Source organism: Amphiprion ocellaris, chromosome 9 (genome assembly GCF_022539595.1).
Source record: "Amphiprion ocellaris isolate individual 3 ecotype Okinawa chromosome 9, ASM2253959v1, whole genome shotgun sequence".
NCBI classification, from domain to species: Eukaryota; Metazoa; Chordata; class Actinopteri; family Pomacentridae; genus Amphiprion; species Amphiprion ocellaris.
The window spans coordinates 37,467,976-37,490,322 of record NC_072774.1 but is presented as its reverse complement, the minus strand read 5'-3'; the positions used below and the strand labels follow the sequence as shown (position 1 = coordinate 37,490,322).

The 22,347-nt window shown below is 39.9% G+C and overlaps 2 protein-coding genes across 4 annotated transcripts in view; both read right to left on the bottom strand.

Annotated features, from left to right (window-relative positions):
• Window positions 1–404: 404 nt before the first annotated feature.
• fzd1 (frizzled class receptor 1) lies at window positions 405–5,046 on the bottom strand. The gene has a single exon (XM_023285628.3). It carries the CDS (start codon window positions 4,703–4,705, stop codon window positions 3,050–3,052), a length of 1,656 nt encoding a protein of 551 aa, XP_023141396.1. The 5' UTR covers window positions 4,706–5,046; the 3' UTR covers window positions 405–3,049.
• A 6,425-nt stretch (window positions 5,047–11,471) lies between these two features.
• cdk14 (cyclin-dependent kinase 14) overlaps window positions 11,472–22,347 on the bottom strand; it is a 241,646-nt gene continuing 230,770 nt past the window's right edge. For all 3 annotated transcript variants that reach the window (XM_055013998.1, XM_055013999.1, XM_055014000.1), the window contains one exon: window positions 11,472–16,765. The gene's annotated coding sequence lies outside the window, so the exon portion shown is untranslated. The remainder of the gene's footprint in view (window positions 16,766–22,347) is intronic.

Here is a 22,347-nt window from a genome sequence, read left to right as displayed (position 1 = left end):
TTCTTTCGAGACATTTTTATTTATGTGACATTCTCTCACCAGCAGCTCAGCAAGGAAACACTCTATAGGGATTTTATTTTATTTTTTTACGGAAAAGATCGTTACACTACAAATGCTACCTGGTTTGGTTAACTTGGCCTGTTGAAGCCTCAATTAGCCTCAGCTGAATGCATCTTTACCTGGGACTAGGACTGTGGCTTTTGTCCCCCATCTCTTAAACTGACACATAATAAGAAACGATTTTGTCAATGCATGTATGCACAGAAAGAATGAAGACCAGTAACTTTCTCCAAACAGATTTTGGCCACGTGAGTCCTGCGCTAAGATACGACTTGAGGAAATCTGAAAGAGCACATTTCTGTTTCTTTACCATTCTGAGGGGAAAAAAGACATTCTACAAAGGCTTGACAGTTGCAATGGTAAGATTGTTTTTATTCTCATAAAGCAATCAATGTGGTGTATATATAAGATTTTTTTCTATAAATATAAAGGTTCTCTTCATAGCAAATGCAAAGGACATTACTTCAAAGCTATGACTATTGTTGAGCCGTCAACACAATAAAAGGATTATTATGAATCGGAAGCACCGTGTGGAAGAGCATTTGACAAGAACACACAGTCGTGAAATGTGTGTGTGAGCTGCACTGACAGCAGCCGCTCTGCATTTCGACATAAGGCTTCCTTTCTTCTGCGGCGGAAGACACGCAAGCTGCCGGCTGCTCTTCAGTCCCACAGTGCAGCTATGTTCGCTAGGATCGAATTACTGCGCAGATAAACCGAGTGCCCTCCTAACAGGAACTGACTTAATTAACCTCCAGGTAAAGAAGATGGAAAACATGGTTACAAATATTTATGATATGTATATGCATAACAAACCTCTCTCATCAACTGTAGATGTATTTACAGCATCACATTTCAGTCTGGACACCCTTCGGCTTTTGGACAGAGAATCTATTGGCTCTATATTTCGGAACATAACATTTTTAAACACTTGTGTCCAAATTTCAATCCCTGGTATGTTTTGTGTTTTTAAGGTTTCATAAAATCGATAACCAGAATCAAACAATTTTGTGTTCAGTATCTCAGATTATGACCTCAACTCAAAGTCTCTCTTACACACCCTCAGATAAAAGGAAGTACGATGATTTATTTTCTTTTGAAACCTGAACTACTTTGAACTCTAAGCCGTTGATAAGCCTCGATTTCCACAATATTTTCATGTTTTCTGACACTGAAACGCTCATGTTTTCCTCTGAGCTCAAATGCAATAATAATTCTTCTGAGACTAGTTCTTAGCTTTTGCTGCTAATAACAGCTAAAATCATCACAATTCAAAATCTGTATTCTGAACCAAAACATAAGATCTGACCAGGTAAGAATGTTTGATTGTGCATTTTCAAGGGACACACTATTTCTTTATGTAAGTCGTTCCATTATCAATTCATTTGCAGATTATTTTCTCTGTTATTATTGATTATTAGTTTTTCCAAAATGGGTCCATCAGAATTTCCCACCACTCATGGTCCTGTATACAAGTGTTAGCTTCAGTTTACTATGAAATGACCAACGAAATGTCAAATCCTTATGTTTGCAGATTTGGTCATTTTTGCTTAAAAAACAAAACAATAAAAAGACTAAGTGATACTAACATTAAAGCATTTGAATAGTTTTCCTTGAAATGTCTGATTGGCAACGTGGCAATGGTCCAATGAGAAAATGTCTGAAATACAAGAAAATCTAATTTTCCAATTAATTTGGTATAAAGTCGAACATGTCAGAAGATTTTTAGGATTAGTATGTGGAAAAATACATTCTAAAGCCTCAGAGGGTGCCCACTGATTTCACACAGCGTTGTATGCATAAAATGGTTTACATTTTAAATGTGCTTCGACACACACAGAGGTCTTGTGCTGGACTTGTAGCCGTGCAGCCTGGTAGGTTAACAAACTGGCATTTTATCAATTACAGACCGTGTTAATGCAGCTTTGAATGTCTGTTGTAAAGGAACATACTGGCATTTCTGCATGTTTAGGTCCATGTAGAACACATAACTTGAATTAGAGATTTAAAACCATGCTATTAAATACATAGTATTTAATATTTTTCATGTGATTCTTTGCTGTCAGGCAGCCCCTGGGTTGATGTCTTTTCTGATTTCACTTCAGTCAAAGTGGTATTATTATTGTTGTGTCCTAACGTAGCGAGTGGGTCTGCAATGACATCTGAAATAGCATGCAATGGTAACATAACTCTAACAAGATTAAGTACAGTCATGATGCAGAATTAGAACTCAGCCTACAGACACAAACTGCAGTTCAATAAAAGTGTTTCCAGGAATGTAGGAAAAGCAAAAAAAACTCTTCAGTACTGCCTGGGAATATGGAGTACTGTAACATACATGCAAAAACACTGGCATGTTCCTTTACATTTCCATGATTACCTGTGCTTTATTTAGAAAGGAATGTTCGAACTGCCGGGGCCTGAGCTACAGGCCACAACCATCTGTCACAATGACTCACATTCACAACCTGTGCACCGTTTCTTGTCCCAGACTGCTGACATGTTCCTTCAGACCAGAGCAACTGCTGCTCGACTGTACAACAGACACAAACTACAGCTGGTTAATCAGGATAAGAGGGAGCCACGAGGAAGCACTTGGGTTTCACGGGACTCTGCTTAGAATAGACCCAGCCCTCACAAGCAGTTCACTGATCAAAGACACAAACAGTCGATGTGAAATACTCCCAGTGGTGTCCACAGTAAGTCAGGTCATAAGACCCCAGTATCCTTGATGGTCAGCTGGCTCTTTGTGATGAATAAGTACAATTCCATTAAGTCCAAAGTATGAAAAAGTGTTTTTAAAAAAGAAAAAAAATGGCTTTAAATACAAATATATACTTACAAAAATCTCACAAATGTGTATGTACATTAAAAAACAGAGCAAATGTCTCCAGAAAGTCTGAGAAAAATGAAAAAAGAAAATAATAAAAGAGGATTATCATTCAGTTTGTCACAAAGCAGTCTGTGTGGGGGGTGAGGTTCAGCCCCATTACACTGTGGTCTCACCCTGTTTACTGTTGGCCAGTCTTGTGTAAAACCTCCTCCAGGAGTTGAGGGTCTTTCCAGACCAAATCCAGAAACCGGAGGTAATGCCCACAATGAGTGTCATGAGATATTTTATCATGAAGACGGTGAAGTCCGGGCTCATGTTGGGGTGGTTCTGGGCAGGACAGGGGACGGCGTACGTCTTACACGTCTGGCTGATCCACGTCCTCTCCCACTGCTCTCTGAAGGCCTGCTCGTAGAAGTAGCAGGCGATAACGATGGTGGCTGGCACAGTGTAGAGCACGCTGAAGATCCCTATCCGCACCATCAGCTTCTCCAGCTTCTCTGTCTTGGTGCCGTCGTGCTTCATGATGGTTCTGATTCGAAACAGGGACACAAAGCCCGCCAAGAGGAAGGAGGTGCCGATGAACAGGTAGACAAACAGTGGTGCCAGGACAAAGCCCCGCAGTGCATCCACGCTGTTGATGCCGACAAAGCAAACCCCACTCAGTACATCCCCGTCCACTTGCCCCACTGCCAGGATGGTGATGGTCTTGATGGCAGGGACGGCCCAGGCTGCCAGGTGGAAGTACTGGGAGTTCGCCTCAATGGCCTCATGGCCCCACTTCATGCCTGCTGCCAGGAACCAGGTGAGAGCCAAGATGACCCACCAGATTGAGCTGGCCATGCTGAAGAAGTAGAGCATCATGAAGAGGATGGTGCAGCCTTCCTTCTTAGTGCCCTGCACCACAGTCCTTATGTCATTGTCAAACCTGTCATTGCACACTACCTTGTCCTCCAGTAAAAATCCCGCAATGTAGGCGATGGACACCATAGTGTAGCAGCCGGAGAGGAAGACGATGGGCCGCTCTGGGTAGCTGAAGCGCTTCATGTCCACCAGGTAGGTGAGCACGGTGAATAACGTGGAAGCGCAGCACAGAACTGACCAGATTCCGATCCAGATCCGGGCGAATTTCAGCTCCTCCTCGCTGAAGTACATCATCCCGTGGGATCTCTTGGGCTCGCACGGGGCGCCGCAGTTCTCCTGGCCGAGGAAGCGGTAGTTCAGGTAGGGAGGCACCCGGAGCGACGCCGGGCACCTGAAGTGACCGGGGTCGGGGATGGTGCGCTCGGTGGGGTAGGGGCCGCGGCTGTCCACCTCGGTGCGGTCGGTCATGTTCTGTCCCACGCACAGCTCCCCGGCGCCGTGCACCGGGAACGTCTCGCACGCGAGGCTGTCGGGCCACTGGAAGCCGAACTTGTTCATGAGCGCCTCGCAGCCCTGCCGCGCGCGCTCGCACAGAGAGCGACACGGGGGCAGCGCCTGCTCGAGCACGGTGCACACGGGCGCGTACATGGAGCAGAGGAAGAACTTTAAATCCGGGGAGCACTGCACTTTGACCAGCGGGTAGAACTGGTGCACCTCCAGCCCCGCGTCCTCCTGGTTCGTGTGGCCCAGCAGGTTGGGCATGATGGTCTCATTGTATGCGATGTCCGTACACAGAGGGATGGATATCGGCTGGCAAAATCCGTGCTCCGGTATAGACATTCCTCGGTCCCCGCCACCGTATTGCCCATTTACTCGAAAAATCCCCGTGTTTAGGAAGAGAATGAAAAACAACAAAGTCAACCCCATACGAATGAGTCTGTTGTAAACCATGGTGGCCAATTTCTCTCCTGCCGTACTTTGTATTTGTTGCTGAACTAACTTGCGTTACCTCACCAGGCAGCACTACTTCCCTGAAGGCTCTTTGTTGGCGTTTCTTTCCCAGATAAAAGCAGCTTCTTCCAGCGGGGTTTCACTCTTCCCTTCCCCCCAAAAGGCTCCTCACCGCGTCGCGCCGGTAAAACAGTGCGAAAAAAATCCACAGTTCTTAATCTTAAACTCCAACTCCTCGGCTCAAAACTACAAAAATAAAACCCAAACCGTATTCCTCCAGGACAGGAGCCGCTTCAGTCTTCACTGGGATCGGCACAGCGTCAGTCTGCCGTTCAAACCTGTTCTGCGCTCCCTCACTTCATTCAAGCACCGACAAGCTACCCACAATTCAATTCAATATCCGGACAGAACTGTCAAAATAAAAGTCTTTCACTCAGCGTAACAAATAGTTTCATGAACGAGAAAAAATATACTTGCAAACTATTTAAGTCTTCATTTGATAGAATTTGTTGTTGTATGTGACCTGTTTGGCTATATTTTATTTACGTTAGCTGCGTTGTACTACTTTTATTTACAATAGTTTTATGCTGCCTTTAAAATAAACGTAAGAAATATATTTTTAGCGTTAGTTTTATAGTAAGGATAATTTTCAGTTTGTATAAAAAAATGTACACATTGAAAAAACAAACATAAATATTTCAAATTGAAAAATAAATCAGATGTAAAGCACTGAATACAAGAATATAAATATATTAGGGCTGGGACAATAACGCGTTAATTTCAATTAATTAATTAATTAATTAATTAATATTAATTAATTAATTAATTAATTAATTAATTACAGCGAGAATAACGCGTTAAAAATGACAACGCAATTAATTGCACCCTCCTCAGTTCCCTCATTTCTGGCACACCAGTAACTCTGATGAACACTCCAGCCCAGTAGGTGGCGGTAATGAACCTAAAGTCTGTTTGTAGCCATGAAGAAGAAGCACAGGAAGTACTGAGTGAAGTCAGGCTCTGGTGAACAGTGAAGGAAGATGAGATCGAGCTTGTTGGACAGAAAGTTTCCTTTTAAAAATCTTCCTGATGGCAGCTTGGATAAAAGCCTGGTTGTGTGCAAATTGTACAACAAAGAGTTTTCTGATCACTGCAGCACTTCAAGCCGACGGTATCACCTCAATGTAAAACATGTTGCTGTTAGCACCAGAGCTAACGTTAGCTACGAGTCATGCTAACGGCTAACGGTGTAGCCATCCCATAATAGACCACTTTTCTAGACAGTGCTTGAGTTTACAGAAAGTCTTAAAATGTTGAATAAAATCGCTATAATTGCACTTAGATTTGCAGTAATCTGTGAATGTAGCAGACAGATGAAAAATGCAGATAAATAGAAATGAAACATTTTTGTGGTTTAAGTTTTTACTCCGTTGAGGCTCTGCCTCCTTGGAGGAGGAATAACCTAAACAACAAAAATATCTCTTTTAATAACTTAATTATAAACTTTTTGTTTATGAAAAAATTACATAAATAAAAAATGATATTCCTATAAAAAGAACCATCAAAATTACACCATTTATCAGACCCAGAAAAGATGAAAACAGAATGAATCTCTGGATTTTCAACTTTCTGAAGCTCCTTGAACTACTTATGCTGATTTCATGTGCCATACAGTGGAAAAAACAACTAAATTCAGGCTTTAAGTCATCAAAATCACTTTTTTCTATATGTCCCATTTTCCTTTTTTTAACATAAATTTTAAATTATAAACACATATATGTCTATTCATTGATTCAACTGTCAACCACAATTTTATTTGAATTGAAAAACTTCACTTATTGTGTCAAATATTGCTATTTGACAAAACTGCAATTATTGCGATTAATTACAAAGCCTGTAATTAATTAGATTAAATTTTTTAATCGCGTCCCACCACTAATATATATACACACACACACACACACACACACACACACACACACACACATACACACACACACACACACATATATATAATGTATTAACATGAACTGAAACCTTAAAGAAAAAAAAAACTGTACTGAAAGACTTCGACTTATTTATTTGATGTATCATCACCTCCATCTGTGTGGTACAGTGAAGTTAGTCAGCTAAAACTGCACACACTTCCTGTTCAAATGTGTCTCACTTTGACTAACACTACAAGTCTTCTCTCTCTCTCTCTCTCTCTCTCTCTCTCGCTCTCTCTCACTAGGACCCAACAGATGGAGGTTAGGGAGGGTCTGCATTTTTCCAGGTGTTTGCCTGGATTGCAGAGGTTCCTTTCAGTGTACTTCTGCACCATTATTGGCATGAATGCTGGAAGAGCAGCACTGCCAAGCATCTTAAAGGACCATGCAGTGTTTTTGCACACGTAGTTAATTTCCTCCTTACTTCCTTTTTATTTATTTTTTCATTTTTTTGTGGCCAGCCTCCATACAGGATTTGGGGAGTATTTTTTTTCAGATTCTGGGCCTCAGTTGACTTATATGAAGTTTAAGTGATTTGTAATTGAACTGGGAAGCGAAAAGGCTCAACTATGCTTTTAGAACTAACAAAATCACCAGAAATCAAGAACAATTGTGACTTAATTATTTGGTTGTGGCTATAGGTTTCTAACATTTTCACTTATTTCAGAGGATCACATGTGATATTTATAGTTATTTCAAATGTGCACAATTCTTTATTTAGTCATTTCCAGCATAGTCTTAGCTATACTGTGACATGCTGCAATACAATGCCTCTACTACGTTTCTTTGTTTTTTTTCCCCTGATTCTCTTATAATGTGACATTTGATCTGACTGTAATTTCTGTTCAATAAAAAAACAAATAACATTATATTCACTTTTTCCTTTTGTTTTACTGCCATTTAAAGACACTACCTTTTTCAGTATCAGTGGGTGGTATGTCATAGCATAATGCTACTTTGTTTAGATTTTTTTTAAAATGCTGGACAATGATTCCACTCTCTTCAATGCACACTTTGGGTTGAGTAGGAGAGACATCTATACTGTAGGTCAGGGTTTGGTGTCATTTATGCCAAGATTGGCATAAATGACAGTGTCAACAAAGCTACAGAAACCTCATACTACAATTAATACTATAATATTTCTGTTAGAGTGTTATATCTACTTGTGTCTGAAATTGACACAAGCTTTGTATAAACAATATATTGTTACCTGCAGGATATTTATAAAGCAATATATTAAAGCTGTGATATAAATTCTAAAGGCGAAAACATGTTAGACTTGGTCCACAGGACTCGCTGTTGGCATATAATTGCTACAGATGATTATACATTAAAACTCACTTTAATATACATATGAGAGCAGTGTCAGAATAATCATCTGTTAACATTTCCACAGGTTGCCAAAACCTTTTTTTTCTCCTAAACCCTTATTTGTGGTCTTGATATTAATATTATTTTGGCATTACAGGAGAACAAGTTCCTTTCAAAAAAAGCAGTTTTTCTGTAAAAAGCAGATATCACCTTGTTTTCTCAAGAAAAGAACCGGTTATTTAGATGAATGAACAGAATGTCATCAGAAAAAAAAGAGTCATTATCTTGAGATAATGAGATATTTAACTTGTAATCTTGGAACCCAAATGAGAACTCACAATACCAAGATAAATAGATTATTTTAAAAAAATTACAGCAACCACAGTTGATTTTGGCTTCTGTAGGAGGGCCGTGACAGGTGAAGTTGTGACAACATTTGGAAAGAGAAAAGCACTCAGAGAGCGCAGTACTCCACCAAGGCTGTTCATTCCCCCATATGACATTGTCAGAAATGCAGCATTTTTTTGTAGAAATGCAGCATTTGTTTATTAGTCATTGATGATCAGAAATCACAGCAACATAGAATGTGTCCATTTAATATAGATGTACCCACAAACAAAATGACCTTGCACTGAGCACAGGCATGTGTTATGCATGTGTATGTTATGTACGGAGACCGAATCACGTGACCTAAATATGTAGCAGGCGGTGCGAATTGATGGGATTCAGAAACACCCCCACAATCAACTGTTCCTTGTATCACTTCCGACAGATAAGTCCTGATAAGTCTGCAGCGGTGGATTTGCAGTAGGATCACAATCATGTGATCATCAGCAGACAGCTGACGTAGTGTTCACTTGTTGTCATAGTTACAGTGGCGCCGTGCTGCTGATACAGAAATCTTTAACAAATCCGTGGATCCAGACTATAAGCTGCATCGCTGCCAAAATCTAATCTCTTGGTCCTTGTTTCATTTCTGACCACCCCTGAAAATTTCATCCAAATCCATTAGTCCGTTTTTGAGTGATGTTGCGAATGGACAGACAGACAGACAAACCAACGGCGATCATAACAAAACTCTGCCGCTTTCCTTGGTGGAGCAGTTAAAAACACGATTGCGCTGACATTGCATTAAATGTGCATTACATTTAAGCATAGGTCTTGATAGATGTTAATAATTCTGTCTTTTATTTAAAAGACCAGTTGTAGGATAAGGGGGAATCTATTAGCAGAAATGTAACACTATACTATACTGTTTCTGATTTTTCAGAAAGTTTTCGGAAGAGTAGAATCGCTTGACAATCAGAATGGTTATGTTTTAACATCTCTCTCACTGTTTTAGTTTTGCAATTCACACTTGCACTGCTTAACTGATTCATTCCTCTAATTAGCATTTGTTTTTGCAGGCACCCACTGCACACTATCAAACAGCAGACAGTCACAGTAGGAGACTAGCTGGGGAGCATAGTGAAATATTTAGCGGCTAAAGAGCCAGACATTTCTGTCAGGAGCTGGAGGAGACCAAAAATGGAGGTAAAAGAGACTTCACTTTATCATATTGGCAGAAACATGTCAGTCTGAATGCTAATGTTGCTCTATGATTGCTGGATGTGTCAAAAAGCAATTGTTTGGTAAGATGTTACAGCATGAAAAAAGAAGATAGTCTCTGACTGTGTTTTGGTTGTAGCTTGTTTCCATTGCCTCCTTATGCCCCCACACCCACCTCCCCCAAAAAAGAGAAAAGGACTCAGTGCATTAGCAGTCAGGTGCTTCTTTCCTTGATGTAGTTCAGTGTTTCCCTATATCTGCTTGTGTTGTAATCACCACATTTGACGCTGAAATGGTTAATCTCCCCACAGTGCTAATCCTTGAAATGAATTGGAATCTACTCCCCTGAAATTCAGCATGCAGCACTGCTGCGCTGTGTGCAGACAGAATGCAGTTTGGGGGTATGTTCTGTGTCGTTTCCAAGCACCAGTTGAGACATAACTTCCTGTAATCAGCCCTTGCACGGAGAATCTGTTGATTACCAAGCAGCAGGGGGAAATAAGCCGAAGGTGGAAAGATACATATGATTCCTAATGCAGACAAGATGAAAGCAGGGCTTTCCAACTGGCACTGTAGTCTGTCTGACTGTTAGCAGTAGGCGAGGAGCAAGGACTGTAAAATGCACATTGACATCGGAATGCTAGATTTTCTTCCTTAAGCTGTACAGAGAGAGAGATGAGAGCTACAATCAAAAATATGTTACAGAAAGTGGTGCTTGACTCATCTTTAGGTCCTATAGTTATAGTACTATGATTACTGAAACTTGGAATGGACTTGCTGTGTTGATGTGACCTGTAATGACCTGTTCAGTTTAAAATAATATGAAACAAAACACGTTATATATTGCATGTGTATTTATACATTATACTATGTATGCTTCACATTACAGAAATATGAAGGGCTGCTATTACTCTGTGATATGACACAATACTTTGTCATTCACTGCATGGAACATGAGGAATGAAACACAGTACTCAGGTCTCAGCCCCAGTAAAAAACAGTAATAATAATCCAATAAATAATAAGATAAATAGTAGCCTATTGACCTGAAAAAAACCCTGAAAACCTAAGAGCTAATACAAGACATATAAAACTCATAAAAACCTAGATTATATAACTAAATGAAATCATTTCCTCAGTCTTTTTTGTTAATGCAGAAGGATTCAGAAGTGATCAACTAATATAACCCTTACTACTGGAATTGGAACCCTTTGGAATTTTCAGCTAACAGAATACTGTACCTCTTATAGACAGCCAAAGTGAAATCAGAACTTTTGGGTTCTGTTCCAGGAGTTCAAAAACCTCATTGAAAATCCTGCTGGCATCTGTAACTATGCTAGTGACTACAAATCCAGCTGTGTTATTAAGTGCCAAGTCCCAGCTTCCCAGTTGTAATTATGAATTGGATGGTCATGTACATGCTGCTTTCAAGTCACAAACAGGTTATTATGGGAATTTTGATGTGATCTTTTGGTCGCGTTGACCTGCAAATGGTTTGAGTTTATGGGAAGTGGAGTAGCTGAAAGCAAATATGCTATGTACCTAACTACATTCAATAATCCTGCATCCATCACTATTTTTAAAATCTCTTTATACAGCAGTGATATAGTAACAAGAAGAACAGAGCACAGCTGACCACACCCACATGCAGTCATTGGTTGAAGAGACATCTACTTCTGTAAGTAGCAGACTCATCTAAAGGTTTGCAATGCAGATATTTTTCAGTCAACCAATAGCTGCTTTAAGGTAGAAAGAAAGAAAAAAACAATTTGACTACTAAGTTTTTGGAAACATCTGCCATAAATGTACTGAAATATTAGTATCACTCTTTAAAGTTGGTCTGTGTATGCGTGTGTAAATAGGAACGGAGTGTGTCCTCTTTATTTTCCAAAAGAAACTCTGAGGTCCATAGACACAGCTGAAGCATTAATAAATTTTATTTCAGGTAAAACAACATTAAACAACATTTACAGAAGGACATTACATCTTCCATAATAACATTACATAGAGGTCGTAACAAATAATGCAAGGGCTATTCTACTGTATAATATATTATTTCACTTGATGAAGTGACTGGTGACACTTCTGTTTTCCAAACCACTTGTGAAAATGATGTATTTTCAGTGCAGCGTACAAAAAGAAAACCAAACCACGAGAGAAGCTTCATTGAAAAAAAGTAGCAAACACAGACTCATTGAGCACAGCGAGGATGCATGTTGGATCCAACCTAGAGGCTTTTCCTACTCATACCACTTATATCCACATGATGAAGAATGCCAAAAATAGATACCTCATATTTATATTCATCATATATGCATATTCATATATGAGCTCTCTTTAATAGCATTACGGGGACAACCCTGTATACAAACATAGTGGAAGCATCACTATTTGACTTCATAGAAGGTTTGTCATCACCTCATCATTTTCCACCTTTGATGTTTCTGCTGATTTCTCTTTTTTTCTGTCACAGTGCTAAATGTGCAACTCCACTGAATCTTTCCGTCACTGGACTGTATATGAAATATATGAAGAACATTCATGTTTGAACAAAGTTTGAACTCAGCCCACACAGGACTCAAAAATATAAGTTTTATACAAGACTGCAGGCTGCCAAACTCCACAGAAGAGTGTTGGGGGGGTGAAAGAAGCAATATGTGCCACACTGAAAGTGTGCACACAAGGCGAAACATACCAAAAATAATTATTCAGCTGCTAATACTGCCTGCAATCCCTTAAAGCCACACGAGGCTGGGCAATCTTAGCAGAGCTCGATGTTATTAACCCTCTTCTGTCACGCCGCTTTACTGGCATTACCCACTGCCTCTCCTCCCCTTTTTTCTGCCGCACAATCACAGCCTAGGGATGACACTGAAAAGCCGCGAGATAACTTCAAGTACAGCATTTTTACGAGCTCTCCTCAATCTGTGGTAAAAGTTCAAAACCGGGGACAATATTTACATTTATGAGGAAGGCCAGTTTGCGCTGTATCAGGCAAAGCACGGTGGTAGATATTTATATTCATATATTTATCATTAATGGCAAAGCCAGTGCTTTAAAGTGACCATACTTGCTGGAATGTAGGGCAAAATGATTTTTCTTTAAAGTGCATTTTAAAACGCTGTTGGGAGAGTTTAGCCCATAATCACTTATTTTGCCTCAGAGTCACTTCTCTCTGTGGTCGAAGAAGCTGGATTTGGAACACAGTCTCGATAAAATGTCAAAGCTCTGCATGACTCCAGCTCTTTCTCGTCACTGGGTTTTCCTCTTTAAAGGATGGGTTCACACATTTTCAAGTCTATCTTAACACAATACTTGCATTCTATTTGTGTAGTGAAAGTATTATAGCTCACTGTAATCACCTTTCCTCTCACCACTTGGTCTCCAAACGATCCCTTTGTCAAGTGACTACCTCTGTAAAGGACAGGGAGCAAGATCCACAGATGCTGATCCTTGCAAAAATGCATTCCAAAGTTCAAGTCAAGATTCAATATTATGAGATCATTTCTATTCTTCAAATGTAGAACAAATATTAAAAATCCAGTTTAGAAAAACTTCACTACTGACATGAATTTCAGGAGTTGGGTGCATCATGATGACCAATTAGTGGCAGTAATTCTCCAGTTTGGTGCATTTATCACAATCTAAAAGAGGCAAAACCCTCGAGAAAACATGACGGAAATACCACGTTTCTGATTCTTTTATGTATAATTGCTCCACGCAGATCTAATGTTTTTGTTTGCCATTCTTTTTTGTGTCTTCATTGGAGCAGAATTATGTCTAAAGGCCTTTTGATGGTTTCCACGTATGCAAAATTCACACTAGTCAATAACGAGTCTTGATCATCTTAATGTGTGATCAATTTTATGGCTAAAATGTTAGCAAACAACTGCCTGTAAACACATTCAGCACCAGAAACACATGAACATCCCAACTATCAAATGTCATTTTAGCTCTGGTTTGGTTCAACCAGCTCCTCAGAATAGACTTAATTGCCTGTATGAATATAACTACTCAATTAGGACTCATATGAGCTACAGCTGGGATATGGAATGCTACTTCTTACTTTTTACCCAAGTTATAAAAGTACCACCTAATGGCTGGAATGGAGAAGAGGAATGATTACATTACAGAAGTGCTGTATTAAAGACAGACATGAAAAAATCCAAAGCCATCCTTGAATATGACACATTGCAAAGCAAAATCCAGCTGGAGGGGGACATGAAGGGGCTGCAGGGTTCTACTGTACTGTAGCTGACGAGACTATATGGGTGTGACAGGTTTATCCCAGCAGGCAAGACATCTATAATATGCGTATGTGTTTGCATGTGTGAGTTTCTGAGGCCGTGGAGTGACATGATAAGTATCCACAGCTTCTATTTCTCCATGGCATCAGATTTGCAGCCTTGTCTTTTTTTTTTGGCTAAACAACAGTGCAGGGCCAATAATATTATTTCAGTTATTTCCAAACTGACTGATAAAGAGGAAGTCATTGTATTGATAGTACTTCACAATTATCACCATACGTCTAAGCTGTAATATTCAGATATCTTCACACAAAACATCAAAAAAAGACCAAACCCATTATAAACATCTTTGCAGATGAGACTAGATTATACAGCTGACGTTGGACATGGTGTCATAAAAATTTTCCAAAACATTAGAACATGTATCATCTTTAGGGGCACACATATGGGTAAGGTCTCTGCATATGAGAGCATATGCTGGTGGTATAGGGACGGATCAAAGTTCTTCACCAACTACAATACACATGCAGCACACACACACACACACACACACACACACTGCAAATCATTCATCCCTACACTCGCCTAATTTGTCAGATAACTAAAGCTCTAGATCAGTTGCAACATTTGACTCAGGAATTGAACAAAAAGTTGCAGGTTTGACACAGATCATCTTTCATCGTTTCTGACATAATATTGCAGATCTTTTGATGGTATCAGATAAAGAGAAACGAGGATTGTCGTGGGCTGGAACAACAGGCTGCACAGCCTATTGTCTTGGTGTCTTATCGTTTGTACATTAGCTCATATACATGGATGGAAGCACCAATGCTTAGCTATTGCCCATGTTTGATACACTCACACACACTAGCATATGTTCTCATCAGGCACACAGATGTTGACAATCATGTATTGCATCAATATTCTTATGCACACCAGTTGGTGCTGTCCCTGTTGTGTTCTGTTTACACCGTCAACACCTCCAGCAGAGATCATTTGTGGCAGACAGGCTTTTCAAGTTGCAACACAAGATTCCTATTAGCCAGATCTGGTTCCATCATGGAGGTCCACTGGAAAATTAAAGGAGACTCATTATCATCCGGATTTTCCTAAAACCAGGGCTTTACTTTGGGAGTGTTCACCATCTTTCTCATGCATTATGATAACCTTTGATTAACTGTAATTTTGATGCCATATATATATATATATATATATATATATATATATATATCCAGAATAACCACCACTATACTAGAGTACCAATAATTCAATCCAGGTATAAACTACATTATAATTTTGAAGTGAAAATGATGGCAAATGTATGCACAATTAGCCAGTGGATGTGTTGCAGTGAAGTGGATACCAATTGCTAACCCGGTGAATGTGACAAAATGCTTTCTGTTTTTATGCACTTTGTGGCCCTGCACATATGCACATTAGTGTACCTTTCCTTGAGCTGTGATAATGTCACAAATAAAAATAGCTTTTGCAAGTTTCCATCCAAATGTGGTGCTAATTTTAACCACATTTCAAGAAAACAGAACTGTCGTTTTACAAATTTTGAAATGGTTTTCAATGAGGGAAAGACCATTTGGATGCAATTTTAGTTTCAGCACTGCAAAGGACAATCATAAAAAGTGTACGTCATTGATGTGAACACCTCCCTACTCTCAGTAATACATGGTGCAGACCTACACTTCAATCAAGCCCAAAGTTGAACAAAATGTCCACTGTAAGCTACTTATTCCTTTGACCTTTCATGTGACTGCACACAGTTTTACAGTACAGTCAGTTAATTACAACATTTGTTAAAATGCTCAGATAATGGATGGGAATGATGATCAGAACTTCCAAAATAAGGCTGTAAAAGAAACGTGTTTACATGTGTTCAACCCTCTTCAGCTGGCAAATTAGGAGGGAAAGAAGAATATCGGATAAAGATCAATATGTTCATATACAACTACTAGCTGCTATTTACTGCTACCTACAAGATATGTGCCGCAGTGTTTACATGAGATTTGTTGATGCCAAAATGGCAACAGTTGCCTGACAATTACAACAGTTAACACATATACCAGTCATTTAGTAAGAAGTTCAACCTTTAAAGCAGATGCAAAGTAAACATGCTGAGACTGCTGAGTCAGCTGAGTTGTACATTTAAAACAACAGCTGCTCTCAGGCATTAAAGAACTGAGGACCTCCAATATGGCTGCCAGAGGATGTGTTACATCACCTGAAAGCCCTCCATCATCATTATTATTAAAATGATTATTTTTATTATTGTCTACAGTTGCACAAATCAGACTTCAACCTGTTTAGAAAAAGATGGAAAACTGACTCTTTAGGATTCATTGTCTTCTTTGATCTTTTTCTGTTTTATAGATGTGTTTTTGCTCATGTGCGTGTCTCCTTTGTGTTTGCTGAGTGTTGTGTCTTGGCAAAAGCAGTATAGTGGTGAGAAGGTGAAGCAATATTAAAACTGTCCATTATATAGTTTCTAGATGAGTATATCATACATACAAATATACATTCTTAAATAGGAGGCTAGTTACAAACACAAAACACCATATGTACCAATAGTAAAGTCCTTTTGTTTATACTGTGACAATGATATAGGAGTTATTGGAACCTTATAAAAAGTAAACAAAATTTGCAAATGATAGCCTGAAATCTTAGGTACCGTTCATAATACACACATGCTCAATGCTCACTCTCTGTCATGTGCGCACACACACACACACACACACAGACACACACACACACACACACACACACACACACACACACACACACACACACACACACACACACACACACACACACACACACACACACACACACACGCACACACACACACGCTCACACATATTGTGAAGGTAATAAATAAAGAGAACTGGGGCTCTTTCATTTGTCTGGATCCTCAATGTCAGCATCTTTGTCTTCATCTTTTTTTTCAAGACAGCCACCTGAAATGCAAAGAGACAACAGTTTGTCAGTAACACACTCCAGACACAGTAGAAACACTGCAGCAATCATTAAATGAATGCTTTAAATACTTTTCTTTTTTGCAGTTGGAAATCAACAGTAAGTTGTAGTTAACATAGTTGTGAGCACAGCAATGTACCATTGTGTGAAGGTTCTTTAGTGAAACCATTTGGTTCATTAGTCATAGTTCCACTCTGTATTTTTCCCTTGTCCCCCCTCCTGTGACTCTTTGCTCCCCCAGAAGGGCCAGTCTCACAGTTTGAAAGCCACTGCAGTAGAAGATCACACAGTGACGAATAATGAGTTCTCCTGATTTCTGATGACCTGACTCAAGATGATGTTATCACAAGACCAAAGCTGGGGAAAGCGGGCCGCTGCCTAGGAGCCACAGACCACCAAGGGCTCCAAAAAGGGGCTTTCTTCTAATGTACAAGAACTTGAATCTCTCATTTAACACATCAACTACCCAGGGCCCTGCAGTATTGCCTAATTTTGTGGCACTGTCCTTTAGAAGAGACCTGTGCTCACATTGGACATCGTACTAATTAGAATGGTCATTTATCAAATTATCATTTATCAAATTACCACTATAGGTGCACAGCAGGTAATATTTTTATTGGGGCCACCTGACAGGGTAACCCAGCCATGCTTGAGATGAAACATTCAGTTCATCTGTTCCATTTTTTGCTCTCCTATTACTGTCTTCAGCTATAACCAAGGTGCAGGTTTATAGAATAGTTCAATGTTTTGGGAAATTTGCTTTGCCTCTTTGAAATGAGAAAAAATTACATAAATCCCACAATGTGCACCCAATTAATGAACTTTAAAAGTGTCACTATGTGTATATTTTCACAATGATGACTGTTAACTAACATATTGTATTGCTTTCACCCAGTAGACACAGAGTGAAATGCATGCAGTTTGCAGTTTTGTAGGTTGCCAGCTGAAAACTGCTATGCCTATACAACATCACAGTCTGTGCTAAGCGGTTCTATATGCCAGCCTATGTTGTACTCAGTGATTCTGCACAGAGGGGATGTGTGGATGCAGAAACTGGTGTGAAGATATAGTTTCAGTATGTATGTCCTCATAAAACTCACAAAAATTTTTCTTTACATTTCTCTAAGTGAATAAACAAGTCAGCCATGGACAAAGACACATATATCTCTGTGCATGACTCAGTGCTGAGAAGAGATACTTTGTGGTAATCTGGGTGAACTAGCTATTTGAATATCAGTATCTTAAATCGTTTTTGAGACCGGTCTCTCCTTTAGTCACCTCTGTACTACAATGGCCAATTCAACACAACACTTCCACATAGTGATAGATGGATGGCAACAACAGAAAGAAGTTTTATAGCAACTCTGGAACATGATTGAGTCAACCATAAAGAACAGAGTGAAGATAAAACCAAAGTCAGAATAGAGGACTGAAAGGGGAAGAGAAGAGTAGGAGGAGGAAGATGACCAAGAAGGAGCACAGGATGAAGAGGAGGAGAACGAGGGAGAAAAAGATAAAAGGGAAGGACTTGAGGATGTCGAGCAAGAGAGAGTGGAGGACTGGGAGGTGGAGAGCATACAGGAGGAGGAGAGGATGAAGAGGAAGAGGGCGCAGAGGAACAAGAGGAGGAGTGAGCAGAGAAAGAGGGGGAGGAGTAAAGGATGAAGAAGAGGAGGGAGCTGTGGATTAATAAATAATGCATTGCCTCTCTGTGGTCCTTTCCCACCCTGACTCTCTTCTTTAATGCCTCATATTTTCTTCCTCTCTCTCTTTCTTTCGCCTTCTGTCTCTGGAAGTCGTTCGCCCAGCCTGTGGTTGTCAGCTCTCAGTGGAAGCAGGCCTCCATATGCCATTAACCTCAAACGCTGGATGAGCACCTTGTTTATCTGCTGCTCCTGCATCTTCCTGACTCCAAATATGTACATACATTATGTGCCTGCATGTGAGCACCTGGACATATGTTTCTCGACTCTACTGCATAGTGAAATGTAAAAACAGCATCAGATGACTCTCTTGTCCTGTAATTGGGGAGTCTGGAGGCAGGGCCGGGACGCTCTAAAATCAGTTGTAGGCTCCTGTTGAGTCAGTTTGTTGAAATGATCAAAACAAGGGCTGACTTAGGAACATACACTAGGTAAAGCAACTGGTAAAGTGTTAAAACTACATTTCTTCACAAGACCCAGGCAGTCCTCATCCTTTAACGTCATGGTACCAAACATCCATCCATGATCTACACACCATTTAATCCTCATTAGGGTCATGGGGGTGAACCCTGGACAGGTAACAGCCTATCACAGGGCTACACAGAGAGAAAAACAATCACACTCACATTCATACTTACGGACAATTTAGAATCACCAGTTAACCTCAAAATGTTTTTGGACTGTGGGAGGAAGCTGGAGAACCTGGAGAAAACCCACACATGTACAGGAGAACATGCAAACTCCATGCAGAAAGATCCCAGGAAGGCCGGAACACAAACTGGGGATCTTCTAGCTGCAGGGTGAAAGTGCTAACCCCCGAGCCACTGTGTAGCCCTGGTACCAAACAGATTTGTAGAAATTAAAGAAGCTAGTTTCAGAAGTGTTCACTGAATTATATGATTTCTTTCTGACCTGACACCCTCAGAAGATTAACGTGGCTGCAGCTTGTGAAGATGATTAGTTTGGTTATTGGATCAAAAACGACATTTCATTCGTTGAACTAGACAGATAGTCATATTTTGGTTTTGTTAGTCTGGTAACAGAATAAGTGGTCAATCAAGAGGCTTAATACATTCACTTTATATAAGGCATACTACAGACAATCTATCAGAGTTCTAGTCAACTATATGGCAATTAGTGATTCATAGGTTTTGTTTTAAAGTTATTTTTTTGGCCTTTTAGGCTTTAATATATAGGCTAGTGGAGAGAGAGGGGCAGGAAACATTGGGAGAAGAATGGAGGAATGACCTGCAGTAAAAGGCCATGGCCTGGATTTGACTGCTGCATTGGGGTCTATCTTTATCGGTCGCCCGCTCAACCAGTTGCGCTACCGGGGCCCTGATTCATCGGGGCTTAAGAGTTCAATATGTATTTCAGACAGCAGATAAAAATATGCATTTTTCATTTATTTAAAATTCAAAAGTGCCTAATTGGCCATTATTCTGATTGAAACAGTTGAGTCACTAAAATGCAGCTTATTAGTAAGAAGACTGTGAACTATTTGTTGTCAACTATAAAATAAATCAACTAAAAAAGCGAAAAATATTCATAATGAACTTGAATTAATTATTATATCCAGCAGTGCAGTTTGAGCTTTAGAGCTGCTCACAGTAACGCCGGCTTTCTTTTTTTTTTAAACATATGAAATGCAAATGCAAGTTGCTTCGGTAATGCTTTTGGCCTGTCTACTTTCACATCGAGAGCCGGCTTAGAAGCAGCAGGGATAAGTAGTTGGACTCCTGCTTCTTGGTTGCCCTGCTCAGGTGATCATCACATCTCGGTGAAGCGTTAGTTGTGGTTCTGCACACTGTTGGACCCACAACTGTCTAAATATTGTTAACTCGCTAATAGCTCAAACTTTAAGGTTTCTACGTAGTGCTTATGAAATTCGGTTCCACATTATACTCATCAATCTTTGTACTGGGTATTCTTTATACAACTGCATGCACTGAACTGCAACGTCCATACTGTGAAAGTTCATGAGAAACACACATTTCATTAAACTGATATTAATTCTTGAGGAGTCATCAAACTGCATAAAAACCTTTGGTAAGTTACTTTCATCAACTGAAAGAAAAAAAAGACATATTAGCTGATTTTAAAACTCCCTCTCCATTTGTTCATTTAACCTCTGAGCTCACCTCTGTGTATCAAAGTTACATGCTTACGAGATTAACCCATGCAAATAATCCAGTACTTCTTCAAAATGGTTTGGATGTAACTCCAGACTGCTGCTTTCGCTCCCTCCACTCACACCTCTACGCAACAGCAAGTTGGGATATTGGAGAAATTCAGCCATACATGTTTAAACTAGAAACTGATTCTGAAGAGTAATAATCTGAACAACAACAACCTAGCAAGCTGACGTATGACTCTTAGGTTTGTTACACAGGAAACCCCAAAAATCTGAATCAGTGTTTTTTGAGCATGCCATCAGGGTTAGGGTTACACTGCAGGTTCAAGGCAGACATACTGTGGCGTTAACAGCTTATTTCACCAACGATGTGCCTTCTAGTCTATATCAACATAATATGGACATGATGATTTTAAAGGTGAAGAACTGTTGTGTTAAAAAGTCATGGCTCAGTAGTCATGGCCACTGAAAAAGTGTGTGATGGCATACAGTAAGTGTGTGTGTGAATGAATGAGCGTCATCACTTGTCACTACGCTGTCAGACACTCTTTAAGCCAACAAGGAATTCATTGTTTGAAAGGGATCTGATGCACTAAGAACAGATGTAGGCTTCCACTCTCCTGGGATCAAAGAGTACCAAGAAGATGTGTGTGTGTGTGTGTGTGTGTGTGTGTGTGTGTGTGTGTGTGTGTGTGTGTGTGTGTGTGTGTGTGTGTGTGTGTGTGTGTGTGTGTGTGTCAGGGGTTCCAACTTGGGAAGCAGATGGAGCTGGTGGGTGGGTTTTGTGGGGAGGATTTAGCAGGCGTGGCCAGCTGCTAGCCGTCCTTTAATAAGGACGGTTTCTCTCTACCTCCCCCCAAATATGAAATCCTTAAAATGCTCTGGATTGGGACAGCCAGACGCCCAACAATACAAAGCAATACGACACAATACAAAAAGAAGAAAATGATGAAATAAGAAATGCAGGGTGAAGCAAAAAGATAGAAAATTATAAGATCCACTAATATGTATTTCTGACACATGACACAAATATTTCAGTATAACAAGCCATATACATATCTAATAGACGGTCATCCTCAGGTGTTTCATACACTGTCGAGTCAAAACATTATGCCCACTATGCTGTTGGCCCACTCTGACCTGCCGAGTCCTGGACTCTACAAGGTCTCTGAAGCATTCCTGTGGTTTCTGGCATCAAGATGTTATTAGTAGATTCTTTCTGTCTTGTAAGTCCTGTAAGTTGTGAGTTAGGGCCACCATGTTTCAGATCAAAACAGTTGCCAGGTTATGATTTGTACATCCACAGTGGTGTGGAGTGGTGAATGCTTCAGTGCAGTTAGGATTATCCCACAAGTCTTCATACCTGCATGCAACATGTTCACTGAAACCAACTGACCACCGTTTCCAAAACTATTTAGCTTCCTAATATCTGCCTTTATATCTGTAAATGTATGTTTGGTGACAGTTTGAAAAATGCCGATTTAACTCAGTTCGATTCAATTTTATTTATATAGTGCAAATAAACAACATATGTCATCTCACAGTGCTTAGCATAGTAGGTACAGACCTTGCAAATTCTAAACAGAGAACAGAGAACCCAACAATCCGAAGTTGCCTTTGGATTTCCTATTAACAACAGTGAGAAGGAACAACAACAACAACAAAAAAACAACCCTAGAATAGGGAGGGAAAAAAATCTCTGACTGAACCAGGCTCAAGGAAGGCA